General features: G+C 46.0%; 2 protein-coding genes across 3 annotated transcripts in view; one reads left to right on the plus strand and one right to left on the minus strand.

The window, feature by feature from the left end:
- Nucleotides 1-318: 318 nt before the first annotated feature.
- Nucleotides 319-7,041, minus strand: GTF3C4 (general transcription factor IIIC subunit 4). The gene is made up of 5 exons (XM_062505378.1): nucleotides 6,739-7,041; nucleotides 3,819-5,639; nucleotides 2,001-2,131; nucleotides 1,053-1,141; nucleotides 319-387 (listed from the first exon to the last, which is right to left on the minus strand). The coding sequence occupies exons 1-5, from the start codon at nucleotides 7,039-7,041 to the stop codon at nucleotides 323-325; spliced, it is 2,409 nt and encodes an 802-aa protein (XP_062361362.1). The 3' UTR covers nucleotides 319-322.
- Nucleotides 7,042-7,323: 282 nt separating this feature from the next.
- The window catches only part of DDX31 (DEAD-box helicase 31), a 43,661-nt gene continuing 23,557 nt past the window's right edge, over nucleotides 7,324-27,427 (plus strand). Inside the window, exons 1-16 of one of the 2 annotated variants that reach the window (XM_062505379.1) lie at nucleotides 7,324-7,359; nucleotides 7,944-8,188; nucleotides 8,383-8,458; nucleotides 8,836-8,879; nucleotides 9,249-9,319; nucleotides 9,598-9,662; nucleotides 10,465-10,509; nucleotides 11,757-11,798; nucleotides 12,551-12,615; nucleotides 13,412-13,531; nucleotides 13,800-13,906; nucleotides 14,612-14,847; nucleotides 15,192-15,368; nucleotides 17,823-17,882; nucleotides 23,819-23,869; nucleotides 25,847-25,986. In XM_062505379.1, the coding sequence (XP_062361363.1) occupies nucleotides 7,324-7,359; nucleotides 7,944-8,188; nucleotides 8,383-8,458; nucleotides 8,836-8,879; nucleotides 9,249-9,319; nucleotides 9,598-9,662; nucleotides 10,465-10,509; nucleotides 11,757-11,798; nucleotides 12,551-12,615; nucleotides 13,412-13,531; nucleotides 13,800-13,906; nucleotides 14,612-14,847; nucleotides 15,192-15,368; nucleotides 17,823-17,882; nucleotides 23,819-23,869; nucleotides 25,847-25,986 (1,580 nt within the window). The remainder of the gene's footprint in view (nucleotides 7,360-7,943; nucleotides 8,189-8,382; nucleotides 8,459-8,835; nucleotides 8,880-9,248; nucleotides 9,320-9,597; nucleotides 9,663-10,464; nucleotides 10,510-11,756; nucleotides 11,799-12,550; nucleotides 12,616-13,411; nucleotides 13,532-13,799; nucleotides 13,907-14,611; nucleotides 14,848-15,191; nucleotides 15,369-17,822; nucleotides 17,883-23,818; nucleotides 23,870-25,846; nucleotides 25,987-27,427) is intronic. The other variant, XR_009933794.1, reaches the window with a different exon arrangement.

Consider the following 27,427-nt stretch of genomic DNA (forward strand, 5'->3'; position numbering starts at 1 on the left):
TTTGGGAACTGACACCAGTGTCAGGCAGCAAGGACAATTCCCACTGTGCTCAACCCTCCAGTTCCTTGTCCAGCTGCTGAGGCTTCCATGGGTGCATTTCCAAGCAGCTTTAAACTGGCTCTTCCAGGTGTATTCCTGTTTCTGGAGCATGGAATGGGCTCTGGATTTCAGGAGTCTGTAGAACCTGTGATGTTCTATGTACAGGGCTGTGGACAAGGTGTTCCCCCTCCAGCAGAGTGTGTGTTCCTGTGTCTGTATCCTCCCAGGCTGAAGGGAGCTTATGCAGTAGAGAAAATATTTTCAGTCTTGACACAGCTTTTCTCTAGAACACAGGAGAATCACAGAAGGTGCAAGGTCCCTGCAATAACCTCTTGATCCATTCAGGATCTGCAAACAAGAAAACAAGTTGTTTAAAGCTGGAGGTAGAGATGAACAGAGGAATGACACCTAAGATGCACAAACTCAACAGGAATCCTGGGCAGTTTGTATGTATTCACAAACAGGAGGGACTGAGAATTCAGTTAAATCCAACTCTGTTTCTGCCCTGAGATTTCAGGTAATGCCAGTTTAAATTCCACCTCAAGCAGGGGACAAAATTAAGGTGAAACACTCCAAGCTTTGTCCTTAAATGCTCATAGCTATATAGGAAAAAAATGTAAAGGATCACCATGGCACACCTGCAGTGTTCTCATTTTCTAAACTGAAATTAGATCCTTCACATAGGACAGTCCGTGGTTCCTGTTTATTTATCCCTCTTGCAGAACTGGATGCTGATCTATTTAACCTGAATATCAAACTAACTGCTGGAGCATTCCAGCACAGACTATGTGTTTACCTGGATTTCTTTAAAATGTGGGATTGATACTTCAATTTCTGCAGTTATTAATTTGCAATTAACACATCACTAATGCCTGGACAACACCAGGACACTGTGAAATGCAGAGATTCACATGGGAACTGCCTAAAAGAGTATAGTCAGTGAAACTAATTCAAGCCATTTTGTAGATTAAAAGCCCCAGTTCTGCCCCTCTTTGGCCCCAGGAACATTTTACCTTCTGGGGTTGGGTGCCGTGCAATGCTGTCATGAAGCAAACACCTCCTGTACACCAAACTCTGGCAGGACTGGTAGGTCAGAAAGCACCTGTGAAAGGACAAGCAGTTTTATCAAGAGGTTTGGGGTTTATTGTTTTATGACCTTCTCCTGTGCCCTGACTGGAGGCTTGGTTCTGTTCACAATTTGCTTTCTGAGAGTAAAGGCAGTAATGAACCACGTTAAATGTGAAAATTAATAATTTATTAATTCAGGTAAATGAAACTTCCCAAGTGTACCAGATTGCATATGGACACAAACATGAAAGGTCAAAAACCAATGTATCATTGACAAAAAAATTCAAGCATATAGTAGAGGAGTTGAAAAGCTTGAGGCCCTACTGCACAGGGAAGAAGGGTGTCCTTAAGGCCATGACTATTGACCCAAACTAGCACACAAAACCTGTGTGGCACAGCTCTTCTCTGTGACAAACTAGTGACTTGCCACAGCTCCAGGGACAATCTCCACGTACCTCCCACACTGGTAGAGGAAGATTTCATTTTCTAAATCTTCCAGAATTTGTCTGACTTCTCAGTGTGCCTATTCTCAATCATTTCTTGCTAAAACTGCTTTTGTTTTCAAATGCTGAAGGAGCCTGAACAAACCCTCCTTCAAATGATGTTCCAAAGGATGGACTGTCCTCAATTTTTCCTTGCCTGCTTTCTCCCTGACCCCATATTCCCCCCAAAAAAAGATGCTCAAAAGCTTTTTATTTCAAAAACACTGTCCTGCTAAGAGAACCAAATCCAACCTCCAGCGCTCTGGCTCTTATGGAAGAGGACAGAAAAAACTGCAGCATGGCTAAGATGCTTCATGCCTTTTCACTCCTAACCAGTGGTTCAGTGAGCTCCTGAAGGATGTTTGAACTCTCCAGAGGAGGGGACAAGCTCTGGGTGATTGAGCCCTCTACCTGAGCCAGATGTGGCCGTTGGAGCAGACAGCCTGTTTGCGGTCTGTGAAGGGCAGGATCTCTTTGCACAAACTGCAGTGCTCAGGGAAGGTCTGTTTGTTCATCTTCTTCAGGATGTGCCCAATCAGCACCTGGAACACACAGGAGGCACTCAGTGAGACAGCCCAGGCTGGCAGCCCCTCACTGTGACTTCAGAGTGACACACAATAAGCTGAATTCCAAAAAATCAAAGTGTAAGAAAGGCAGCGTATCAGTAAGCATTCATTTATTCTCCTTTTGTTCTCCTAAAGATTTCTGTCCCACACTAAAGGGATACAGACCTTAAAAACAGTAATTCCTCACAAATTTTAAAAGTACTGAAAGAACTGATATCACAACACTGACCATAACAGCAGTGCTTTCCCTCATTCCTATCACAGTGGATGTGCATAAAAAAATTCCTGTTCAGAAATTCCCTGGATGCCTTCAGAGATATCTGGGAGTACAACATTTATAGCAGAGCATTTATGTGATCAAATTTATCTGACATTTCAATAGATATAAACCACATCCCAGGGACCTTTTAAGTGTGACAGCAAACAGAATAGATAAAATAAAATTTAGAAGTTGCTTTCCATCACTAGAAAAAAGAAACAAGATTCTTCTAAGATAAGAAAACCAGGCTCTCAAACCTTCAATTCATAGTAATTGGATGCCAGAACAACCCAGCAGTTGTGCCAGAGCACTTTCCCAGTGAGTTACTGATGGTCACACTTGGCTGTGATGCCACCAGTGAGAACACCAGTGATGGACATGTGCTTCCTTCCTCTGTCTCTCTAGATGCAATATAAAGGTGGATTTTTAGAGTTCAGGTGATTTAAGGACTTGGATATGAAAACAGCTGTTCTCTGCTCATACAAAAAGGTGCAGAGACACCTGAACTATTCCTGTCGTTGAGTTTTAAGAGCTGGGAGGCTGATGCAGCCACAGCTGCCTTTGTCTCCCCTCTGCATTCAGAGAACTTCAGTGCCCTGTGCAGACTTCACTGGCCACTAAACTTCCTGCCACAAATGCTTCCTTTGCACATTACAGCAGTCAGGATACTGTCGTTGCAGGCTTCGACATCTGCAGGGACATTTCAAGTTTGGGAAGTGTTCCTATCATGGCCAAGCATTCAGTTATGCTCATTAATTGTAATGCAGTAAGTGCCAGTGTGCCTGAAAGTGCTTGCCATGTGTGTTGTAACAAAGGCATTCGGTCAGCTTGGTTAAGTGAATATGCTGCATGAAGTTCTGAGTCCCTGGGTTTAACTCCTAAAACACAACCAATTCCTGACCCTCTGAAACTGATCTCTGCACTGAAGGCTCAGGGAGCAGTGACAACACCTGATGAACCACCTGAAGAATAATTTCAGAAGAGAGACTTCTGTAGCTCTTAACATGAGAATCACAGTGTGATTGACTAGAGGAAATACACCTGAATTTGAGTTGTGTAAGTATGATGGATTAAATAAGCTTAGTAATGAGAAAAAACAATCCTCAATCAGTTCATGTTCTAAACCCACTGACAGCAGCACAATAACCCCATCCTCTCCCCTGTTCTTCAAAAACTTGGGCATCATGATTTTTTATTGTACCTGATCCAAATTTCAACATCTGTGTTTACATTCCCTCCTATTTCACGATACCAAGGAAGAAAAATTTAAGCTGAATGCTCTACAGAATCTGACTGGCAAGGATGACATGACCACAGCTCTCTTTCCCAGCCCAGCTGTATTTTCAGGAGGGGGGAGAAGGAAGTGACAGTGACATAGAATCCCCAAGCAGTGGTGCCACTTACTCGTGCTGTTCTGTCATCGTAGCCATCATCAGACATTAAGAAGTCACAGACTCCTCTGGTGGGAATGCTGGTGTTCTCTGTAATCCACGTGTGCAGGTAAACTTCTCCCAGCACCCTTTTCATGTGTTCTCGTGTCAAATGCATTTCTACCGCCTCAATCTGTGCCTGTATTTCAAGAAGTTTTTCTACCATTGGTTCACGGCCTCCAGTGTCACTTGACTGATGGAGAGAATCCTCTGCAGCGTCATCAATGTCCACACCTTTGCCTGTGTCCCCCAGGCTTTGCTTGCTGGCTTGTTTCGAAGTTCCTTCCTCTTGATCATCTTCAGTGCTGCCCATCCCAGGGGAATCTGATATCAAGATTTTGGCATCCTCGTGTGAAGGTCTCCATGTGACCTCTGAGGGGGTTTTCTGCATCGACTGGTACAAAATCCTCAAGAGAAACAACTTAAACCTCCAGAAGTAAGTGGAACCACAGCTTTCTATCTTTTTATCCAGTGCTTCCTGTAAGAACTGAGGAACGTGCTTATCCTTCAAGATTTTCCAGCGTACAAGATCCGTCAAGTCCACTTGCCGGAAAAGGTTCTGAACAGAAGATTCCAAGAGCTGTGCAGCTGCCTCCTCAAAAGTCTTGAGGGTGACAAACTGAACTTGGTAGTTTTTGTTGACTGGGTGCAGCCCGTTGGCCATGCCCTCGGTGGTGATGACTGCCAGGTATGCCCCGCAGGGGCTGACGGCGATTCCGTGAGTCCTGACGCAGCCAAACACCTCCGAGAGCTTGATCAGCTGGTGTTCAAACTTTAAAGCAACGTCTGTGAATATGGGGATGAGCTGCCTGACCTTGCCATCGCTGGAGCAGGTGTACACCGTGCCGTTCTGCTTGTCCGCAGTCATGGAGACGATGGGCAAGGAGTGGAGCCCCGTCACGTGGGAATTGTGGACGTTCAGCCCCGCTTTGGATATCAGCAGGAGGCACCAGAACACGTAAGGGCCTCTCGCAGCCACCACCAGGCTGCAGCTGCATTTCTGGTAGGGGTGGTAGAGAGGGATGCATTTGATGCTGTGCACGGGCAGCTGGTCCATCTCCTGCCACAAGACCACGGGCTGTCTCAGCGTGAAGTAGCCTTTGACCGCCTTGAGGTTGACAGGGATGATCTTCACCGGGCCGTACGCGCTCCCCACGATCAGCCCGCTCATCTTGCGGTTGTTGTGCTCGTACTCCCACCAGGACAACACACTGGGGGAGCTTATTCCCGACTCGATGGTATTGCAGGAAGTGATGGATTCCTTCCCCAGAAAGGGCAGCTGGAACTGCCACACGGCGATGTTCCCGTTCTCGAAGAGCACGGCCAGCAGCACGCTGCCCACATCCCGGCACTCGTTGTTGTGTTTGACCTGCTGGGTGGTGCAGATGCCCGACCACTCCATGCGCACCGGGGCCTGCATGCTGTGCCGCCGCTGGAACTCGGGGAAGTCTCCCAGCTCCCCGCAGGGAGTGTCAGCCTTACACAGTCTGTAACTGTTCTCCAACAGGCGCTCGCCGTAGAGCTCGGTCAGGTCCACCAGCTGCACCCACTGCAGCCGGTTGAGGTTGGCGTGGATGGTCAGGCGGTTGTCCATGGTCAGGGCTGCCAGCAGGCACCTCCCGTTGGCATCACAGCCCAGAGGGGACCAGCTGGAATATTTGAAGCCCCGCATGGGTGTCAGGGACTTCCCCTCGGGATTGAACACTCGGTCCAGCATGAATGTCTGGCTGACGGTGGGATCCACTGAGCTGGCGAATTTCTCCTTACACTCAGCCACCTCCTTCTTTGGGCCAACCTAAAAGAGAACAAAAAGAAGATTTAAAACAATTGTACAGATGGTTTTCTTAGGAAGACTTTCCTGGAATTAATTCATTCTTGAAACAGAGCATCCCCAGTCACAACCAACAGTACCCTGGTTAATTGATGTCACTCCTAAAGACTTCAGCTTCATTAATGTCCTGGATTTGCATAGTTTTGACTCTCAGCTACTGAATTTTTGTCTGATGAATCAAAGAGCCTGTTTTCATACTTCTGTTCTTCTAAAGATACCTGGCATAATATGTAAATACTCAGTATTTCAACTCCATATCCTCAGCGCTGTTTTGGAAAATAAATTCAGATTCACAACAGCAAAAGTATTTAATAAGATATTCACCCACATTTGCCATATTCATAAAAAGTCAAATGTCCCCCTGAGGCCAGAGAAAATCCTGCTGCGAAAATCCTTCGGCTTAAGTAGCAAAACAAATGAAGATTCCTACTTAAAACTGTATTGAAATAACTGTACTGGAGCTCAAGTGATTCTCAGAAAAACTGCAGAACTTCAGAATCCCTGGACATCACTGGGCTATGATTTTCTCTCCCTTGTACTTTTAAAAGGAGAGACCCTGCAAGTTCTGGACAGAGCAGGGGCAGCTCCCCAGGAGGGGGATCAGAATCCCAGGATGGGTCAGGCTGGAAGGGACCACAGCGGGGGAGACTCCAGACCCTCCCTGGATTCTGCACGGCAAAAAAATTCTTCTCACGTTCAGGTGCAGCTTCGCGTCTATCAGTTTACACCCGTTTCTCTTGTCTTACAGCTTGGCACCATCGTGCAAAAACTACGGAATCATTAAACCTGGAAAAGCCTCTGAGACCATCGAGTCCAGCCTGTGACCGATCCTCACCTTGTCACCCAGCCCAGAGCCCCGAGTGCCACGACCAGTCGTTCCTTGAACACCTCCAAGGACGGTGGCTCCACCACCTCCCTGGACAGCCCATTCCGACGTCTAATCACCCTTCCTGTGAGGAAATTCCTCCCGATTTCCTCACCTGAATCTCCCCTGGCTCCCTCTTCTTGCTGCCTCCCCCTTTAGACATTTACACACGTGAACGAGGCCGTGTCGGGTGCTCACCTTGAGCATGCAGGCGGCGCCGGGCGCGGGCACGGCGGTGCGGTGGATGACCATGTCCTGCCCGCCGCTGTGCACGTCGCTGAGCTGCTCCAGCACGGCGATGCTGCGGGCCGTGCTCACCGACACCCGGTGGTCCTCGGACCAGGCCAGCGGCTCCAGCCCGCTGGCGCCGTGCTGCAGCCGCACCGCCGGCTCTCGCCGCACCGCCGTGAGCCGGAACCCGGCACTGGCCGCCGCCGCCGCCGCCTCCTCCGCGACCGCCTCGAGCCCCAGCGGCGGCTCCTCCCGCCCCGCCGCCGCCATGTTACCGCCGCCTCACGGGCCGCACGCACGCGCCGCCGCCGAAGCCCCCGGCGGGCTCTGCCGGGGCTGCCCCGCCGCCGCCTGCGCGCCCCGCGGGGCCGGGAGCGCGGGTTGCGGGGTGGGGAGAGCCCGCACGGAGCCCCCCGCAGCCCCGCGGGGTGCGCGGGGCAGCCGCGTGGACTCCGGGCTCGGGGAGAGGCTCCGCAGCCGCCGCCGCGCCGCCCTCACGGGCCGGGCCGAGCGAGAGGCGGCCCCGGGGCCCTGCGGAGGAGCGGGCGGGACATGGCGGCGGGCGTGGGGATGCGCGGCCTCGGCCGGGTACGAGCGGAGGGGAAGGGAGAGGTGTGGGGTGTGCGGGATACGGGACCGTGACAGGGCGGGGAGGCACTGTCCGGCAAATTAAATGGAGCTTTTTGCTTCCCCCCCGCCCGAGCCGGGGCTGATCCGGCACCGGGGCTCGCAGGTAGCTCCCCGTGTGGGCTCGGGCAGAGCCGGCTCCTCCGAGCCGCAGGAGGAGCACACGGCGCTGCCCTGACTCTGACCGCGTTGCCTTTGACGGGCTGTGGGCGATGCTCTCCCGGCCTTTCGCTTCGTCTGCAGAGGCTTTAAAATGCGTTTGAGAGACACTTTTGAAACATGTTCTGCCCAGTCTCTGGAGAATTTGAATGAAATTCCTTTCGGGATGAGCACTAGATAGGGCTTCAGGTTGCTCTTCGCATTTTAGCAGTGTCAGAAGTCTCGGGCGCTGTGGTGGATCTGTTGGAGTTGTGTAGCTGCAGAAACCAAATTTGATTTCTTTAGTCATAGAGTGGGGGATTCCAAAAATAAGACTCTGCTTTGGGCTGATGTTTGTGTGTAAACTCCCAGTCTCTGCTGATCCGGTTTGTTTGTTCACTTTAAAGTCTGGTGCTCTGAAAAGGAAGTTCCAGTCACCACATGGAAACCCACCCGTGAAACGCAAACGTAAATTGTCCATAAACACCTTCAGGAAGGGTGCCACGGAGGCTGACACGAGGGAGGAGGGAAGCTCATCACAAAAACCTGTTCCTAAGAAGCAGGACAAACAAAATGAAGGCCAGAAGAGCAGACCTTTCATTAAGACGTCCAGCTTGTTTAAAAACAACCCAGACATCCCAGAAATTCACAGGTATTTTAGACAAGTGGGAGGGGGAAAAAAACCTCTTGCAATGCCTTGAAATTCAGTGTCTTGAATTCTCACCCTTGCTTGGCAGAGCAGTTGCTTGGTAGATGAAGTTTCATTGCTGATCATGCAGAATGCTGTTGTATAATTTTTAACCTTACTGCATGTTTTGTTTTTTTTTTTTGTTTCCTCTAACTCAGGAAAGAAGTGCAGCAGGTGCAAGAAAATGTTTTCACTACAGATTCCTTCAGCCAGCTGGATCTTCACCCACATTTGGTGAGTGACAGGAAGGCTACATGCCACAAAAACATGGATTTTTGGGTGGGGGGCAGGTCAGAGAGCCTTTATTCATGGTGACCTGATTTGACCTGATTTTGTCACTCAAGGTACTGGCCCATGTCCTGACCTGTCCCCAGACACAGTCCCAGCCCTCTTCACGGTTTGCAGCTGTAATACCAAAAAAAAAACCCAGAAAACCACCAATGGTGTAATTCTGATTAACTAAGAAGTATTTTGAGGACATGGGAACTTCATGGACCAGTTATTCAGAGAATAAATGTCAGTCTCCTGGGTTTCATCCCGTCTTGGTACAAGAAGTAACAAAAGGAACTGTTTGACAATAAAATCTTTATTTCTCTTTATTATCTCTCTAGATTTCCACGATAAATACTGTCCTAAACATATGTAGCATGACCAGGTAAGCAAATCAGCATCAAAATGTTGCAGTTTACCCCTTAAAGCCAATCAACTGTGATTATTTCATTATATGTAATTGGCTTGTGAAGACCACAGTGCCACTGTCCTTTTTACTATTGGGTTTGTAGGGAGTCCTGCCTTCTAGTTTGGTACTTGAATCATAAACCCATCTGGTTTGAATTTATCACATCTGATGCCTATCTAGTGGTTTTGCTTAGAAATCACCTCAGCTGATGTGGCTGCACAGCAGAGAGATGAGTGTGAGGAATTTGGGATAAAGAATTTTGAGACAAATTTAAAAAAATGTGTTAAGATCTTGGAATTCTGTCCTGTGTTGCGTCTGTGTTTCCTGCCCTGCTTTGTCATCCAGTGTTCAGAAGCAAACAATTCCTGTGCTCCTACAAGGCAGAGATGCCCTGGTGAGATCTCAGACTGGTTCAGGTCAGTGTTGAACTGTCACTCTCCTTTCTTAGGGTGTGTTAACTGCATTTATTTAGGTAGATCTTAGTGGGATACCACTACCTTTCTTTTCTAATTAACCCATTATTGAATTGCTTGTCAATCTTCCACTCTGAAAACTTCCTACTTGATAGAAACTTTCCAGACTCTGACTGTAGTTTAAGAATGGTGGGACAAATGGTGCTTTGGTTTGCTGGACTGTTGTAATTGCCACATTTTTTTTTAATGGAAATTTTTCTTATTTTCTTCCTTTCAAAAAGGTAAAACTCTTGCCTATGGAATTCCACTTGTGCAGTCTTTGCAAGGGATGCAATGCAAAGTACAGGTAGGTCCAACAGCACTAAATATATTTGCTTTTGTTTCTAAGATTAATAAAAATACAATCCAGCTCCTGTAGTCATTACTGTCTTTTTCATAAAAGCAGTCCACATTCCCCTTTATTTGTACGTGTGACAGATGAGATTTTCCAGTTACGTTGAGGTGTGGATGGTGCAAGATCAATGTTAGCCATTCCCCATTGCTCCATGCAGCAGGATAAATTGGAAATGGGCTAAATTATCAGGTGTGGAGAAGGTGGAGAGCAGAAGAGATGGTCTGGAAGCTGGGAAAACTGAAAACAAAGGTTACTGCTGTGTCTTTAGGGGGAGTAAGTTTTTAATCTTTGGCACAGGGTGAGATTGGGTAATTGCTTTCAATTTGGATCATACACCAGAAAATGCTGCTGCAGATCTTGAGCATTTTATGGAAAGAGATCATCCTGACTCAGTAGCTGAAGCATTTCCAGCCCATCCTGGATTGTCAATCCCTGCAGCTGCTACCTACAGATTGTTGCTGTGCATCAAACAGGAGAGCATCCCTGCAGCTCAGGAGCACAGGAGTGAAACAACGAGTGTGTGCAATAAAAAGTTGGGTTTAACTGTGAGCAAAGCAGGGAGGAGAAGGCAGTGCAGGATTGGTACGAGAAAAAACAGATTTTTAAAAGCTATGGTGCAGAAATACCCTACAATGCCATGTAGAAGCTTGCAGTAAAGCCCTCAGAGCCCTCTGTGCTGGCTGAGAGCAGGGAGGTGTGGAAGGGCTCTGTTCAGTGCTCCTCCTCTCAGATCCCTGCCCTTGTGTGTTTGCAGCGCAGTGATGGCCCCTACGCGCTCGTGCTCGTCCCAACCAGGGAGGTAGGTGGCTTTTCCTTTCTCTGTCTGTTTGAACACTGATTTTTGGGCATAGGGATGTGGGTCCACCAGAGTTCCCCACCTTAGAAAACACTGTCAGTACTTTTCTTTAGGTCTTGCCCTCATAGATAGTGTTGTTGTCATTTTTGTTCAGTGCCAACCAGGAGTTTCTCAGTTCCTGCAGCTGGAAATGTTTGTGGAGGCTGCAGAACCTCTGTGGCTCATTGCAGGCCTCATGCAGGGGGGATGAGTGAAACCAATGAATTCAGTTTTGCAAAAGTGTAGGTTTATGCAAGTGTTTCATTTTAAAGCTGTTTTTTCAAATCCGTAAGTGAATGCTGAAGCTGAGGCCTCCAAGAGTTGGTTTCTCCATTGAACTCTTCCATATAATTTATATTACTTGCAATTGCAAAGGCAGTGTCAGAAGAGATTATCAACCTTTCTTATTTTTGTTTGCTATGTCAAATGATAATAACTTCCATGTGGAGAACTGATGGCAGGTATCTCATTTGGGGTCCAGTATATTATGCAGCCTGTAGTACAATATCTCTGTTCTGTTACCTGAAAGGAGAAGGCTCTGAAGCTATTTAAATTTTAAGAGCAACAACTTAATGCCTCTTTAGGATGCCATGTGAATACTAAGCATGGAGGAAAGTGTGTAAGCTCATTTAAAGGGTGCCATTGAGAGTACTGAGGAAGATAATTTGTGATTACAGTTGGTATTACTTTGTAATGGAAGCAGTAACCTTCCTTGAGGAAAGAAATGCAGAGATAAATCCAGTGGCACAATCACTCCATGGGTCATGTGAGGAGCAGTGAGGGCTGCCAGAAGAGAATTGATCTATGTGTTTCCTTTTCATGGTGTTTTTTTTTTTTCCAGAATTTCTATAATTTTCTCTTTTATTCTTCCTCTGGAGCAAAATCTTCTGTGCCTGTAGCTTGTTTTCTCCGTGGGGCATTCACAGAAGCCATCAGAAGTGTCTCATGTCCTGAGAGCTGACTCATGGAGCTGAGCTGAGAGTTGAGCCACTAAATATTTTTGAACAGATCAAAATATAGTAAAAGAGAAATTGTTCAAGGGGAAAAAAAATTATAAGCAATTTCTAAAAGAAAAATTAAGGATGCATTTAGAATTCTGATATACATAGTTAGATTAATTGACAAGTTTATGAGCCATAGGGATTTGTAATCCAGCTTTTTAGTCCAGAGGGACTTTGCACAAGCTCATTTCCTTTTATTGATTTTCATAGCTTGCACTCCAAAGTTTTGATACAATCCAGAAACTACTTAAGGTAAGAATTCAGTGCTCTGTGTTCTTTTTATTCCTGTAAGGAGCTAAACAACTGTAGTTCCTGTGAATTCAGCTGGAGCTTTAAGGAAATCCAGGACCTGGCAAGATGCATTGTCCTTAAAGATAAATGTGTTTAAGTATGTGATTTCCCTGTGGCATGTTTTAAATTATTACATGAGCAATTAAGTGATTAATTATGGCACCCTAGTTGCACATGTGCTGATAAACAAGCACAGTTGATTTTCACAGCCATTTGTTTGTAGAAATACCTTTCATTGTCTCAGGCTGAGTTATGAATGGAAACTCTCGTGGTGACAAGGAACGTTTTACTGAAACTAATATTGGACAGATGGGTTTCAGATGGGGAGTAGGACTTGGGGAACTGCTTTGCCAGCTGAATGACTGGAGAAATGAGAAGGCTTTTAAAATCATTAAATGATAGTGCTTTCCTTGTTATTGAGTATCTTACCATTGGGCTAGAAGGTGTTTAAATCATTTATTTATCTCATCCATATTTCCACCCCCTCTTCATTTTTCCTTGGAATACTAGGGCACTTTCTCATTATTTATAAGTCTTATAAGTCTTAAAAAGAGACAAGTCTTTTTTTAGTGCTGGAGCTGTGATCACATCACATGCACGCTGCTGTCAGCCCCATCCTCTCTCTCTTTTTGCCAAGAAAGATCATTTTTTGATTAGGCTTTTGTCTTGTTATTAAGAAGAATCATTGCTGGTCTTGGTTTTCTTTTCTGTAGCCATTTACCTGGATTGTGCCTGGAGTGCTAATGGGGGGAGAAAAGAGAAAATCAGAAAAAGCCAGGTAAGAAGCCAACTTCTTAAACTGTATTTTGGAACCTTCTGCTCTACAGACTCTTTATCTGCTACTCTTCTTCAGAGTGTTTTTCTTACTGGGAGGGAGCTTGGTGAGCTTGGATCAAGCTGTGATCCCCTGGATCTTACACATGCACAGTGGCTGGGTCAGCAGGAGCCATTTCACTTCCCCCAGATGAATCTATTTCTAAAATGTTGATGAGCCTTCTGAGACTATGATCTCTTGTGTCAGTGGGTTTTTTTTCCCCTCTCCTGACAAACACCTGTATCTGCTTACCACCAACTGTATTTGTTATGGGGGAAATTGCTTTCTGGAGATGAGATTTCCTGGTGTTAAAAATCCCTTTCTTTCCCCCTTTTCAAGAATTGAATTGTAAGCTAGTAATCCAAAATGGAATTTTCCTTTCTCTCTGTATAAGCATACACAAAAAGAAGTTTACTCTTGACAGTAAAACAAGCACTCACTTAAAAAAGAAAACCTAGCTGGGGTGTGTTAGATTTTTTAAACATATTATTATTTTTTCTTTCCACCCTGTCCTTAGCACTGAGTGTGCCTCTGAGTATCAGAGTATCAGTGATGATCAAGGATAAATTTTAGCCGGGCAAAAAAAATCAGTTTTTATCATGTCCCTGATTTTACTGTGGCACTTTTTCCCTCTGTAGGTTCCAGTTCCTCACTCTGGGACCTATTCCATGCTAACCTGCATGAGGTTGTTTTTTTGTTTCTTTTCTTCCTCTTACCTGGGTTTTATTATTTTTTTTTGTTTGTTTTTAAATCTGCCCAGATTACGGAAAGGGATTAATATCCTCATTTCCACTCCTGGCCGCCTGGTTGATCACATCAAGTCCACAGAATGTATTCATTTCCGTCGCACTCAGTGGCTGATCATCGATGAAGCAGACAGGTAAACTTCCTAGTGTTCAGATATGGAAAATTATTATAATACCCTCTGCATCAAAATTCACTAGATGTTAGGAAAAAAGGTATTGGAGAGAGTGTGATCCTAATCCATTCATGCTCAGTGGCCTCAGCCAAGCACCAGATGTCTGGGATTAGGACAAAATACCCGCTTTGGACAGATTGTTGGACAATTATTCATTGCAAAGATGTCACGCAGTATTAAGACTTTCTCCTTCCTACAGCACCTTTAACTATCTCTGCTGTTTCTGTAGGATCCTGGACCTGGGCTTTGAGAAGGATGTGGCTGTGATACTCAATGCTTTAAATGCTGAGAGAGAGACACGTCAGAATGTGCTGCTCTCAGCCACCCTCACCGAAGGTGGGTTATGGACAGATGGGGGCTCTTGTAGCTGAACAATGCACAGGCAACTGCAGAATAGTTGGTTGAGTCTGCCTCTATTACAGCCCAGTCTGAAGCCCTTTGCAGGAGTGGAATTAATTTCCTGTTAATTTCTTTGACTTATGGCACTTCCTTCATTATTGGAATTTCTGTCAGTGTCCATGGTCTCCACATATGTCTCCCAAATTCCATAGCAAAGTCATCGTGAACCTGAAAGTTCATTTCTTTGCTTTACAAATGCAGAATTAAGGCAAAAAGCTAATGGCAAGAGAGCTGTTGTGTGCTTTGCTCTGTACCATACAAGCAGTCAGCTGCTGAGGCAGAAGCTGAACCAAGCCTCCCGACTCCTGCACTCTTGACAGAATGAAGATCTGCTGGGATTTTTCCTCACACATTTAAAAGTAGGCCTGTAAATGCTGTTTGTTCATAAAGACATTTATATACTGTAAAATAGCACAGTCAGCTGAAATACTGTCTTGGTTCTGGTGGAGTCCACAGCAGCTAAGCCTGGTAAGCCCTGAAAAGGCTGAGGTTTGTGAGAGGGTTCTGTCGGTGTCTGAGGGTGGCTCACTGGGTTCTTGCCATCCACTGCTTTCCACTGGAATTGTGTTAGTTGTTTTTTTTCTGTGAGTGCATCATCCCAGGCCAGACTGGGCCTCAGGGATCTCATTTTCTGTGCTTTAGGAGTGACACGCCTGGCCGATATCAGCTTGAATGACCCCGTCAGCATTTCCATAGCAGATGAAATCCAGAAGCTGCCTGAACCAGCATCACAAACAGATAGGGAAGCCAGCAGTTCATCAAGCTGCATGGAGCAGGAAAACTTTGCTGTTCCGGAGACACTCCAGCAGTATGTCATGATGGTCCCCAGCAAACTGAGGCTTGTCACGTTAGCAGCCTTTATCCTGCAGAAATGCAAGGTGAGACTCTGTTTGCATTTATATTACTAAGTAGCCCTTTGCCCTTTCCAACTCCTTTATCTGTTCCTCTGTCAAGGATAGCATGGATTAGATCCAGGGCTTTGAAGTGCATCTTGAACCACAAGAGAGCTGAGGTGCTGTTGTGTCTTTCATGCTGCCAGAGATCCCTGTGCAGCATGTACTCATTCTTCTGTTGTGGGCTCACTGTTGTGTGTCAGACTCTGTAATCCTTTCCCATATAATTACATCTCCAGAAGTGTAAACCACCTGGATCTTTTCATGACTGGAGAATTGGGAGAGTCCTTTGGAAGTGGTCATGTGCAATTCTCTTGTTCTTCTTGCAGTTTGAAAAACGCCACAAGATGATCATCTTTTTCTCCAGCTGTGAACAAGTGGAATTCTACCACGAGCTCCTTGTAAAGGTTCTTTCAGGAGGGTCAGAGTCAGAACAACCTGGACGTTCATCCCTCTCCTCTGTGAGCTTACAGTTTCTACGTCTGCACGGTGACATGGAACAGGAAGTAAGCACTCTCAAAATGTCAGGATCCACACTTTTATTCCTTATTCCTTATGATTTATTATGTGGCTATTTTGGGGAGGAGGGCAGAAGAGAGGACAGAGAGTCATTTTACCTCTAGGGGCCTCAGTCTTCCATCTGCTAATGAGAATAAGGATGTTGTCCCATTTCTGGAAAGTACCTTGGTAGCTATATCTGAAAAACACACCTGAAGAGGCAAATGTGTTATTTCAGCAGGCAGAGCAGTCATTCTCTATTCCCAGTGGGTGCACTAAACCATTTATGTCTCTGTGCTTTCCCCTCATGCAGTCAAGACAGACTTGTAATGCCAAAAGAAAACCTTATCCAAGCCCGAAAACATTATTACCTAATAAGTTTCCCCCATTAAATGAGGCTGGAGCAGTTTGGGTTTGGTTTTGAAGAGCAGTGTCTTGACACACTGCTGTTTTCCCTGGGATGGAATATTAGCATTGTAACAGTGATTACCCCAAAATAGGTTTAGGTTTTAGCCAGATAGGCTTGAGAGGAGAGGTTGGACCTTGCTACAGAGGGCTGAGAGGCCAGGAGAAGAGTGTCAGATGAACTGTCACTGCAGAGGTTCTCTCAGTAGCTGAGAGACCTCCCTTGGAAGTTCAGGCCCAGATCCTGCCCTTGTTCTGTGATGGAGAGAGCTGCTGCTCTACTCTGAGCTGCACAACAGAGATGGTAAATGAATAGAGCTTTTCTGATGAAGCAAGGGGTGAAGAGCCATTGTTTTTCTCACTCATTCCCATCCTGTGGAGGCCAGAAACATGTGCTTTGCTGTCCCTGCAGTCTGGCCTTTCCTCAACCTGCCTGCCTGAGCAAGTGAGCAGGCCTGGTCTGGCCCAACTCTACCCTGACCAGCTGTTAAGCCAACAGAACACCACTAAGTAGCTGGCACCAGGGGAAGGGTTTTGCCTTTTTAGTACCCAGTGTGTAATTAGTGCTTGATGTCTTCAAATTAAGAGCATTAATGGAGCTAAATTGTGGATCCCATATGGTACTGCTGAGCACGGCTGCTGTCATTGTCAACAAGATACAGCGTGCTCTCTTCTTTAATTTTTGTCAGCAGAGGGTTCAGTGTGTCAGCAAGGCCCAAGTTTCCCTTCTTTTCTAGAACAGCACCTCTAGCTGGGAGTCAAGTGTGTGAGGTTTCTTCTCTATCATCAGTGTACCAGGACATTCACTTAGCTCCTAGCCAGAACTCCAGGGAAAGGCTTGAAACATGGAAACAGGGATATTTTGGAAGGCGAGCAGAAAAAGGAGTGTAGGTGCAGAGGTGGTATTGGCAAGTGAAGACCAAGTTCTGCTGAGAACTTTGGTTATTGGTGCTCGGAGATAGCAAATACCATTGTGATGTAGTGTGAGTTGTGGAGTCAGTTTTCGTGGCTTTCATCAAGGAAAAACCACACTCCAAAGTTGTTAGTTAAAATAACTGGAATGTGCTGGGGAGGTTTTGGGACCGACAAAGCAGGAGGCTTTTGAAGGGAGCTGAGGGGCTGTCCTGGGTTCCTGCAGTTCCCTTCAGTGGTTCAAAGACTGCTGGGGGAGTAATTTGGGATCTGTGTGCTGTGGATGGCCCTGCCTGTGGGCCTGAGCTCATGTGAGGAGTGGGGGCTGCAGAAGTTGTGGTGGTGCAGAGCAGAGATGGGGACAAGGCTGGGGAGCACCTGCCTCTGACCCTGGTGGGAAGGAACAGCCTCAGTCCCAGTGTCATCAGCCCCACTGATGGCCTTTGCCAGTACAAGAGAAAGGCATGGGAAGGTGCCTCCTCTCCCCTTGGGCAGGGATTTCTGGCCATCTCTCCTGCCCTGTTACTTTGAAGTCTTGTCCCACAGCAGTTCCCTGGGCAGCTGAGCATCCCTGACACTCAGTCAGTCCAGAGTCAGTGCAGTGCCTGTGTGCATGCCCCCTTGGGCACATGATGAGGCTGATCTCCTGTGATGTGATTATATCACTGTGTCAACAAAATGGGCTTATCCTGCCCATCGTGTGACTGGACAGACAGCAGTGAACACTTCCAGCTTTGCTTGTTTCCACAAAAGCCTGTCCTGCCCATAAAGTGTGCCAGTGCTTCTGTTGGTGCTGCCTAATCCTTTGTGGATCCTCTCTCCATGTAAAACAGTTCCTGTTTTCTGGCACACACAGGCTGTGCTTCTGTGCAAACCATGGAGGTTTTGGCTGCTCTGATTTGCCCAAATGCATCCAGGCTTCTCCAGACACTGCCTTCCTACCTGGGACCACACCTGTGTGCCACAGATTTTTCCATTTGCAGGAAGAGTTTGACTGGCACTCATAAGGCAAATTCCTTTGCTTTTGAATCTGTACATGATCTAGTGAACAAGAGACAGTTAAATTGTTGCTTTAGCTAATTTGCTTTGTGCTCTATTGTAATGTGCATAAGCAGTCTTTTAATTCTTTCTTTTCAATCTTCCAGGAAAGGACAGAGGTCTTCCAGGAGTTCCTAAAATCCAAGACTGGCATCTTGCTTTGCACTGTGAGTAACTTGGAGTCCCTTTGCAGCTCCACACTAATGGGCCTGTCTGATCTCTAAGGGTAACCAGAGGAATTGGCACTGAGCTCTATTTCCAACTCACTGTCTGACCTTGAGGAAAGTCATCTCTTTTTTTTCTGCATCTCATATGTTCAGCAAGGACTGGGGTCTTCTTTGCAAACTATTAATATGACCTTCTGCTGAGTTACCATATACAGGAAAAATGTATGCCTTTAATATTAGAGACCACCAAGTATTTCACATGGTCTTATGTCTGGAAAAATCTGTTCCTTTGAAGCTGGAACCTTGCCCCCTACATACAGCCAGTAGAATGCAATCCTGATTTGTAGTGTGTCAGGGAACTGCCAGGAAAATTGAATGGAATGTAGTATTTCCCATCTTAATAAGTACCCCAGGGTTAAAAACAACCATCTGCAGAGGTGGAAAGGGGAGCCCAACCAGAGAAGGAAAAGCACATGCTCTGCTGCTCTCCTCACCTTGTGCCCTTCAAGTTCCTTCCAAGGGTGCTGAGGGTGAAATTCTTGTCCTCTGCTGAAGTTTGCTGGCACCCTTGGGTTGTGGTGGCACCTTTGCCTCTCGCTCCTAACCTGCAGGGGCCACAGGCTGCTGCAGTGGTGCAGAAGGCTGCACGATTTGCTCTCTAATAGTGGCAGCTGTTGATCTGAAAACGTGTGAATCTTGGCGATTTCTACCCACTGCAAACCTGTAAATTACAGCGATCGGGAGTAATTAGAGCTGAGAAACCCTCTCCAGCTCTGAAATGACTCCTGTTCTTGCTGCATGTTATTCTTAAAGGAAACCAGTTGCAATTTTTAAGTGTGGGAGGCTGAATTTTCTTTTTTTTTTTCCACAGCTCAAATTATGAGTGCCATGTATATAGGAGTGTTTGATTTAGCATTGCCAATTTATATGTAATGTCACTTGCAAAATTCTACTTGTTACCTTCTGGTCCTCCTTTGTGTGTACAACTTTTCAGTGATTTGATCAAGGTCAAAATGAATCTTTGCAGTGCGTAAGTGGACCTGTAACTTGTTTTCCTTGTATACAGAGGTTATACTTGAGTGTCAGAACTAGGGAGGAGAGTAGAGCTTAAATCATTCAGTGGTGTAGATTGTTTTGGAGATAAAAACTGTTTGGTAAATTCATAAAAATAAATAGCTAAACTTTGTTATCTTGATGCACGGGCTGCCTATAACTGGGAAATGTCAGGTATGTATCTTGTTTTTGAAATTCCAATTTAATGGGTTTGGAAGGAAGGTAAATGCTCAGTTTTAGACAAAGAGAAAGCAAAACCATTGCAATCACTAGGCTATCAGTTCCTGGGTGAGAAGGTTTGAAGGGAAAATGCAGCCTGTGACAGGAAAAATCTGTCAGGAAATGTGCAACTGTGTAGGAAGAAGAATTTGGATAAAGAAGTCTTGGTGGATGGGATTCCCCTCTTGAGACACTGGAGATGTGGTTTGGTTTCCTGTCCTGCCACCGACTAAACTCTGTGCAGGTGAATGTGAAATTGGGGTGACAGGGAAGGTAGCCACATGTCAGTTGAGCAGCCATAGTTATGGGTTTGCTCCTGACCTGTCACAAATGGGAGGTAGTGGTCATAAATGGGAGATAATGTGGAATAACCTGGATTGCCATGACGAGGGTGGTGTAAGGTAACACACTTATTGTAACCCTCCTCCTCCTCCTCAATCGAAGCCACTTTGCATTTCCTGCAAGGCAGGGCTGCAGCTCCCGCCGGTGCCGGTGACTCTGGCTCAGCTGGCACATGGTCAGCACGTTAAGCACAGTGAGGTGCCTGTCTGTGTCCAAAATCTCCCTGTGCTTCAACTCCCCATCTGTAAAATGGGGAAAGTAGCACAGTTCCATCTTACAGAGATGTTGGGAGGACAAATGCATTGAAAGCAGGAGGTGGCCTGTTACCACAGTAATGGGGACCATATGGACACCTTAATATAGAGATACACTTTGCACCAGTCCCACATTACAGGTGCCTCCCCAACGCAGATGTCCAAAGGGCAGCCAGGCTCCGTGACCACCTCCTGCCTCTAAGGGCATTGCTTTTTCTGACACTCTTCTCCGTATCAGCAAAAAAAAAAAAAAAATATTCTGCAGAAAGGTGGTCCTGTTCTTTTCACTGCAAAATCACGTTTTGTGCCCGCAAAATTTTGAAACCTGGCTCACAAAAGAGCAACACAGATAATGTTGCTGTCCTTCCCTTGTCCCTTATGCCATGTTCTCCACCCATCTTTCCGCTCTAGTAAGCAATGGGACCTGCTGTTCCTTTTATTAATTTGCTCTATGTCATATGTATATTAATATAGTCCATAAAATATTTTTGCCAGACAATATAAGCTGGCAGACAAGAAAATAAAGAAGGGCCATGTATCTCAGAGGGTCTCATCCAGATTTATCTCTCTCTCCTTCACTGAAAGTTCTTTGCAGCTTCCTTTGGGATGCGCCTTTTAAACAAGTTCATCTCTTCCAGGGAGGGAGGAAAGATCATTTGGAGATTGTTTGCTGTTTACTCAGTCACGCTAACTCATCTTGCCAGTTTTCTGGCGGCCCCAGCCAAGAGCTTTCGCCTCTGACAGCTTCTGTGCTCTCCCCTTCCTCCTCTGATTACGCAGCCCAATCTGTCACCCTGCCGACGGGGGTCTCTACCCTGCTGATGGCTTTCCACACTCGGCAGTAATGACTTTTGGCAGGCCGGGAAGGCGCGAGAGCTTCTTCCCCAGCTTGGAGAGCCGTTAGGCCCTCTCTGCCTGTTAGCTAAAGCACTTTGTGAGGTTCTTTGGTAAATAAATGAGTCATTTTAATCCAACTGACAGCCTGGCACCTGAGCAAGCTGCCTTCCATCTGTACTTCTAGGCCTCATGTAGGCAGCCAATTGTCAAGCTCAGGGCCTTCAAGACCTCACCATTGAGTGTCTTTCAAAAGCAACTTTAGCAATTTCCTTTGCCCTAATTAGATTGTGTGAGAGGGACTGAGCAAACCAAGGCCCTTGCAAAAACTTTTGTGGCCCCGTTGGTTGTGATCTTCTGCAGTGACAGGACTCGCTTTCGGTGTGGCCTTTTTGCCCTCCATTCCCTGGCACCCAGCCCCTGTACTCTATTCTCTGTACCCATTCTCTTGGACCCACCCCTGTACCCCCAAACCACAAGCACAGGCTGGTAACGTTAATTATTCAAAGCAGAAATTTCAGCCTTTCTAGCATCTCTCAGGTGATTGCTCCTTGATCCTGTGCCCTTGTGTGCCTTGCAGTTGGTATCAGGGCAGGAATGTGGTTAAGGCTTCAGGCTATCGTGTTTGTTTGGCATCTGGGCTTTCTTTAAAATTGCACTGGTTTAGGTTTCTTGGGGTTTTTTTGCTCCCATGAGATGATCACTGAAGAATTGGCCCTTCCATTGCCCATGGAAAGGAGGCAGCAGTTACCTGCTGAGGTGTCATATCCTTGATTTCCTGATGATTAAGGAATGGTGGTGTGAGGTCACACACTGCCATCTGAGGCAGTGGAAAAGAGGAGAGAATGGTACATTGAAAATCTCTCAGGCTTCTTGAAAGAGTACTGGTACCAGGTTAGTGCTTCTGTGTGGAATAAATGTAAAACTGGGTGGTTGTTTTTTGAGCTGTGTTCTCTGTCCTGGAAAGATGACCCACAAATATGTTTCTAAAATTCTGAGAAGCTGAAACTCATGAGCTCCACCAGGAGAGGAAAGCAAATCAACTCATACTTTTTACCCTAGTCCTGCCTTGCTGCTCTCTACCAAGGTCTTTGAGGAAAAGGAGCTCAAGGCAACACAGGCGGACTGATACTGAGGAATTTTTGAGAGTTTGCAAAACACTCCAATTACCAGTGAATCCCAAGAGACTTGTGAGAGAGAGCCAAGGGAAACCCCAGGGAGTAGCTGCTGCTGTGTGTCAGTAACAACTGAGTGGAGTTGGTGGCACTGTGAAAGCAATTGTGAATGCAAGGCTGGTGATGGGACAAAGCCTTCTCCTTAAATGTTCTCCCTGGCATTTATGAGGCTTTTTGTGAACCTTTTCAGCTTGGGCAAATGCACATGAAAACACTGACTGTTACAGTGACTTTCCAAGCTGAGAAAATTTATATTGGAAGAGTAAGAAAAGATCTGGATGGATGAGAGGGATGGCTCCTGTCCATGCTGTCCACTCTTTCTCATATTAGAGGTGCTCCAGACCACAGGGGTGTCTTGGTTGTTGGTTTATTCTGGGAAACTGCCCTGTCTTAAGGTCAGAGCCCTCTCCTGAGACAGCCTTTCCTCAGCTCCTGGTGTGAGGAAGAGCACAGTAAGGAAAAAGACCAAAGCCTTGTCAGCATGGAAGAACAGAGCCAGCCAGCTCGGAATCAGCCGTCAGCGCTCCTGTCTGATCGTGCTGTAGAGTTTATAGTCTTGTTATCCTGGTAACTGCTGTACACGCTTCCCGACTTCCCTTGATTTATTTTCTCCAACCTCCTTTAAATGGCTGTTTGTACATCTGTTCATTCTGACCCTGGGAACAAGTCACTCCTTAATGAGCGTGTTGGAGCACGAGTGTGCATTATTTCGGAGTGGGCGCTGTGGAAAGTGTCTCCTCTTTTACTACAGTTGGAGCCACAAAACAGACTGGTTAGTGCTTATGGGAAGGCCTTTGCTGCCAAAACATCAGCTTCCCATTCTTTTAACGTGTGTGGGAGTTGCATGAAAACACTTCAGTGGGTGGCTGACACATTTTTAGTACATTAAGCTCCTGCTTACGTCCTTAATATATTCTATTTTGCAACTAGCTAAAAGATACATGTGTTGCAAAACATTTCCTAACAGAGTTAAATCTGCACACCTGCTCTGCTATTGCACCTGGTGAATGTAAAATCCAAGGAGTATGTGAGGACATTACTAATGAACAGAAGATCAAGAAGGGAGATTGAAATGTGTTTGCACTCTCTGTTTTGGATAGTATTTAAACTCTCTTTTCTCTTGGAAGGGGTATGTTTTTGGAGCTATGCTGGCTGTGGATAACTAAAGGGTCTCATTCAAATCCTTCTCCAAGTTGATGGGTTTTCTCACCAGCTGGCACATCAAATAACACCTTGACAGCAGCTTCAGACTCTTTTCTTCATGGCTGCTTGTTTTTTTCTCCAAATCAAAGCCAGACTAGTGCAAATCTAAGGCATAGCTAAAGTCCTCTCTCCTCCAGGTATGCTCCAGCTTCCTGCAGATTTTGCTAAATTGTTTATTGGCCTTTTATTTTAGGGCCAGATGACCTGCAAGTCATCTGCTCCTCAACTTCAGACCATCACCTAGGAAACAACTGATTATTTGTAGGTAGAGATCAGTGTATCTTTGGACATTCCACCCAAGGCCAGGGATTCCTGAGCACTGGCCTCTATGTTTTTTCCCCTTTTCATCATAAGCAGCCTGGTTTTAATAATTAGATTTGCTGTGGAGAAAGGTGTGCTCAGAACTAGTGCTGCCTTTCAGAGATTAAATTCTACCTCTCCGTGTTTGGGTAGTAGGTGCCCATGAGCAGATCTCCTTCCATCAGTGAAACAAGCTGGAGAACCAAAGGTATCACTACCATTTACACCATGGATTCTCTCAGATACAGTGCAAAGAGGGCTGTAGCAAAATGCTGTCATTCAACACCACTATCCTGAAATAGGTGTTTGTATGCTCCAGACTTTGGGCCATAGTAGTGGATCATTTTTTATTGCATTAGTCTGCTAACAATCCTTGCATTTTAAACCCTCAATGTTATTTCTGACCTTCAGTCCATCTTTCTCCAAATTACACAGATAAAATTCCTACTTACATAACCAGTTGCTTTCAGACATAGTTGCCATCCCAGAAGACTCCTCACTGTGCTGATACCTCCAAAGGATTTTTACTAAAGTGATTTCCTTATTAATTTTAAAGGATGTAGCAGCACGAGGGCTGGACCTGCCTCAAGTGACCTGGATCGTACAGGTGGGTTTGCTCTGTGTGTGTTAAGTGCAGCCTTGTTCAGATGAAATCCCTTCTCAGTCCAGAACCTTCCTGCAGTTTGCTGGTCTTGGTGCTGATGCCTGCAGGTGTAGGAGACCTACAAGTTCATGACTACAGGACTGGGACTCTGGGTTTTGCCAGGATAAACATTGTTACGATAGCCTTGGTCTTTTCTCTTTCATAACTCTTTCAAACTCTGTTGTTACCAGAATTTCTTCTGGCTGGAGATGAAACACCCTCCATTTCCCCACCCAGGAAGCCAAACTTTGTGAAATCCTGGCCATCTCTTGCAGTTCTGCTCCTGTTTTCCTGAGCTTGCTGGGGTGGCAGTTCCATGAGGAGTTTAAGTGAATTCCTATTGTTAAACATTGAGTAGCCCAGTAGTGTCAGTGCAGTGACCTGAGTGTTTTGAGTGAGGCTTAGCTGGGTTGGGGCTGAGTAGCTGCAGGCATCCAGCTTCCAGTAGAACTGCATGGTTCAGATTTTCCCTGAAAAAAACAAGCCCAGCAAAACCCCACACTGCTGTATTGCTGTTGACAGAAATACAGTCCTAGGAAAAAAAAAAAAAAAACCAGAAACAAAGGAAGATGGATTGAACCTTAAAAACAGCAGCCTGTCGTTTCAAAGAGGAGGCTGAGAGCATGAGACAGATCTCATTTCTATAAAAGATTTATAATTAAAAAAAGGTTAGTTGAATAGAGGAAAAACGGATCCAGAGATTCACATGTATCAAGTGACACCTGGGTAAAAGGAAGAGGGTACAGAGCCTCAACAAAGCTTTTTAATTTCTACCTCATCCCTTCAGGTAACAAATTTGATTTGATTTTTGTGTTTTTTTTTTAAAAAAAGAATGATTTTGTAGCAGCCAGCTAGTTGGAGAAGGCTGTGGAAGTGAAGTCTTTAATTCCCAGATCTGTATATTAATATAATTTAACCAAAGATATAGTTGCCAGTGTTAGAACGCAGTGCAAATTACCTAAAGCCCTGGGAGACTTCTGTGTGTCCAGAAGGCGAAATCTCAGCTGTCCTGAGAGCTGTGTCCAAGAGCAAGGACCTGCAGGGAGCAATTAGATTGCTCACAGCATCTTACTCACACCTCTAGCCAGTAGAAACTTTGCCAGAGGGCACAGGTATAAACACTAGAGTGGGCTTTGGTTTTTGGGTTTTTTCCAGTTAAACTGCTGAGGGCTCATTTCTGAGCGCTATCTCTGTGCTTGTTCATTTTTTCCAGGAAAGGGAGGAAGGGGGGAAAAGAATAGGGGGAGGTTAAAGGCAGGGAAATGTGTCACCCTTTATCAGATCTTGCAAATGGCTGGGCAGTTTTGATTCCCAGTGAAGTAAATGAGAGGCACTGCTGTGTTTTGGGGGTCTTTAAGGAACATTTTCATGGTGCCATGGTAGTTGGACAGGGGAAGACAGTTGCTATCTGTATCATAGACTGCTGAAAGCACTCCCTCCTCTCTCTCAGATTTATTCTACCCTGTAACCAGCTATGATTTGCTTTAATCCAAACAAAGCAATTTAGCCCAACTCCAAATTGGCATCAGTTGTTTTTTATTTTGTGGTTTTTCTCCCGAATGCAGAGCAGGCAGCTCCCTGCTTCGTGTGGGCAGTCCTGGGCACTCTGGTGTGAGATTTGATTAGATTAGATTTTTTTTTTTTTTTTAGGGGAAGCTAACAGGTTTCGGTATAGAAATAAAATGTAAAAGGCAGAGAGAGACACTGAGATAAGGAAACTGGCCTATTATCTGAAAGTTGGCCAACGTGTCACATCCACATGTCAAAAAACTGCCACAACTCAGGGGCTGAGCGATGGTTCCGGGGATGAGGCGTGTTACAAACAGCCCAGTTCCTCGGGAGGTGCAGGGTGTGGGGTGTGCCTTTTGTTCCAGGTGAGCGGGCTGGGTGTCTCGTTTAATAATTAGCATCCTGTTAATTCCTCATTTCCCCTTGCTGAAGTACAACGCTCCGGCTTCACCTGCGGAATACATCCACCGGATCGGGAGGACGGCGCGCATCGGCTGCCGCGGGAGCAGCCTGCTCGTGCTGGCGCCTTCGGAGGCAGAATATGTCAGCTTGCTGGCTTCTCACAAGATTAAGTGAGTCAGAAACGTGAACAAAAGTTTCAGCTCATCCTTGCTAATTAACCTTCCGTGGCACTTTCAGCGGGACTTTGTCTCGTGCAGGTTTTAATAAGAATTTATTAATTCTCGTGATCCGGGCCTGGCCCCAGACTAGCAAAAGGAGAAGAGGGAAGTGTGTGAAAATCATCAGCCTGACAGGTTGTGCGTGAGTGAGTGTGTGTGGTGAGGGGCAGGGAGGAGATAGAAATGCTTTGCACTCCATTGTTTTCTCTCTGGCCCTGGGGTCAAATCGTGATTTTGTGGAGACCACAAGTCAAACGAGCCTGTCAGATGCTGCCTGGCCCTCTGCCTGCATGGCACCATATTGTCAGAGAGTGTGTTCACCCCTCGGGAGAGATCCAGGGGAGAAATTGCTGGGGAGCTGTGGGTCATATCTGCAGTTAGTTGACCAAGATGTGTTGTTTAAGTGGCTTGTGACAGGAATAGGAGAGGCTTTGGCAAGTGATGAGAGCCCACTGTGGTCCTGGAAGGCAAAAAGGGATGTTGGACTCTGCAGACCCAAAGTGGGGTGTGCTTCCAAGCGTGGGAAGGCTCCTCTTACCTGGCTCTGGCTTAGACTTGGGAGCAGCAGCAAGGAGAGCAAGCCAGGCTCAGTAAGGACCAGCACAGTGTGCAGTCAGGTACCTGATGGCTGACACATGATGAGATTTTAGTCAGCTCTGCTTACACAGTGGTTGTTTGGTGGAGAAAACCCACAACTGGCTGCTCAGCATCTCTAGGCAGGATCTCCAGCCTCCTCAGCAGCCAGCTGGGTGTTTGTGCCTCCCCTCGCTCCCTGCTCTGCTGTCTCTCAGCTTTTGAGAACATCAGCAGAGTCCCTTCAGTGTTGTAGCAGTGTTGATGGAGCCCTGTAAACTCATGCACAAATTAGTTCCCTTTTATTTCTTGTGTTTCTGTCGGGTGGAGCTGCTTGGAATCAAATTTGGTTTTGCATCCTTGAAACAAACAAATGTTGGCAGTAAATACAGGCTTATTCTAGGCTGTGAGCCATTTAGTGGTCTAACAAAGAGCCATCCATCATCCCAGGTAACTATCTATTAAGCAGACACCAGCAAGACATGGAAGGCTAAGCTGACAGGGTTTTTTTTCATGTAACAAACAGCACTGACATTTAAAGGTGAAATCCCACATAATTGTGAATTTTTAACTCCAAGCAGAAAGTTCTATTTTTCTATTTTATAATATTTTGGTAGTGTTGGAAGAAGGAGAGGGAAATTTCCTTCCTTTTTATTTTAAATGGTAATGCTTCTGTGCAATGTTGTTGTTGTTTTTAAACAAGTTTAGGGAAGTGTCACTCAGGCTGGTAATTACATCTGCTAAGGAGACCTGTTGTTGAGCTGTCCGTGGTCTTCAGGAATCTTGAAGACTCTGAATAAGCAAGAGAAGATTTGTGAAT

Source organism: Cinclus cinclus, chromosome 19, assembly GCF_963662255.1.
Source record: "Cinclus cinclus chromosome 19, bCinCin1.1, whole genome shotgun sequence".
Taxonomy (NCBI): domain Eukaryota; kingdom Metazoa; phylum Chordata; class Aves; order Passeriformes; family Cinclidae; genus Cinclus; species Cinclus cinclus.

Excerpts from the sequence above, each read along its gene's own strand:
- GTF3C4 (XM_062505378.1), bottom strand. The coding sequence starts at position 7,041 with ATGGCGGCGGCGGGGCGGGAGGAGCCGCCGCTGGGGCTCGAGGCGGTC. Across the intron at positions 2,132-3,818 it reads ACGATGACAGAACAGCACGA|GTGCTGATTGGGCACATCCT; the intron begins GTAAGTGGCACC and ends TGTGTGTTCCAG. Across the intron at positions 1,142-2,000 it reads AACGGCCACATCTGGCTCAG|GTGCTTTCTGACCTACCAGT; the intron begins GTAGAGGGCTCA and ends GTCCTTTCACAG.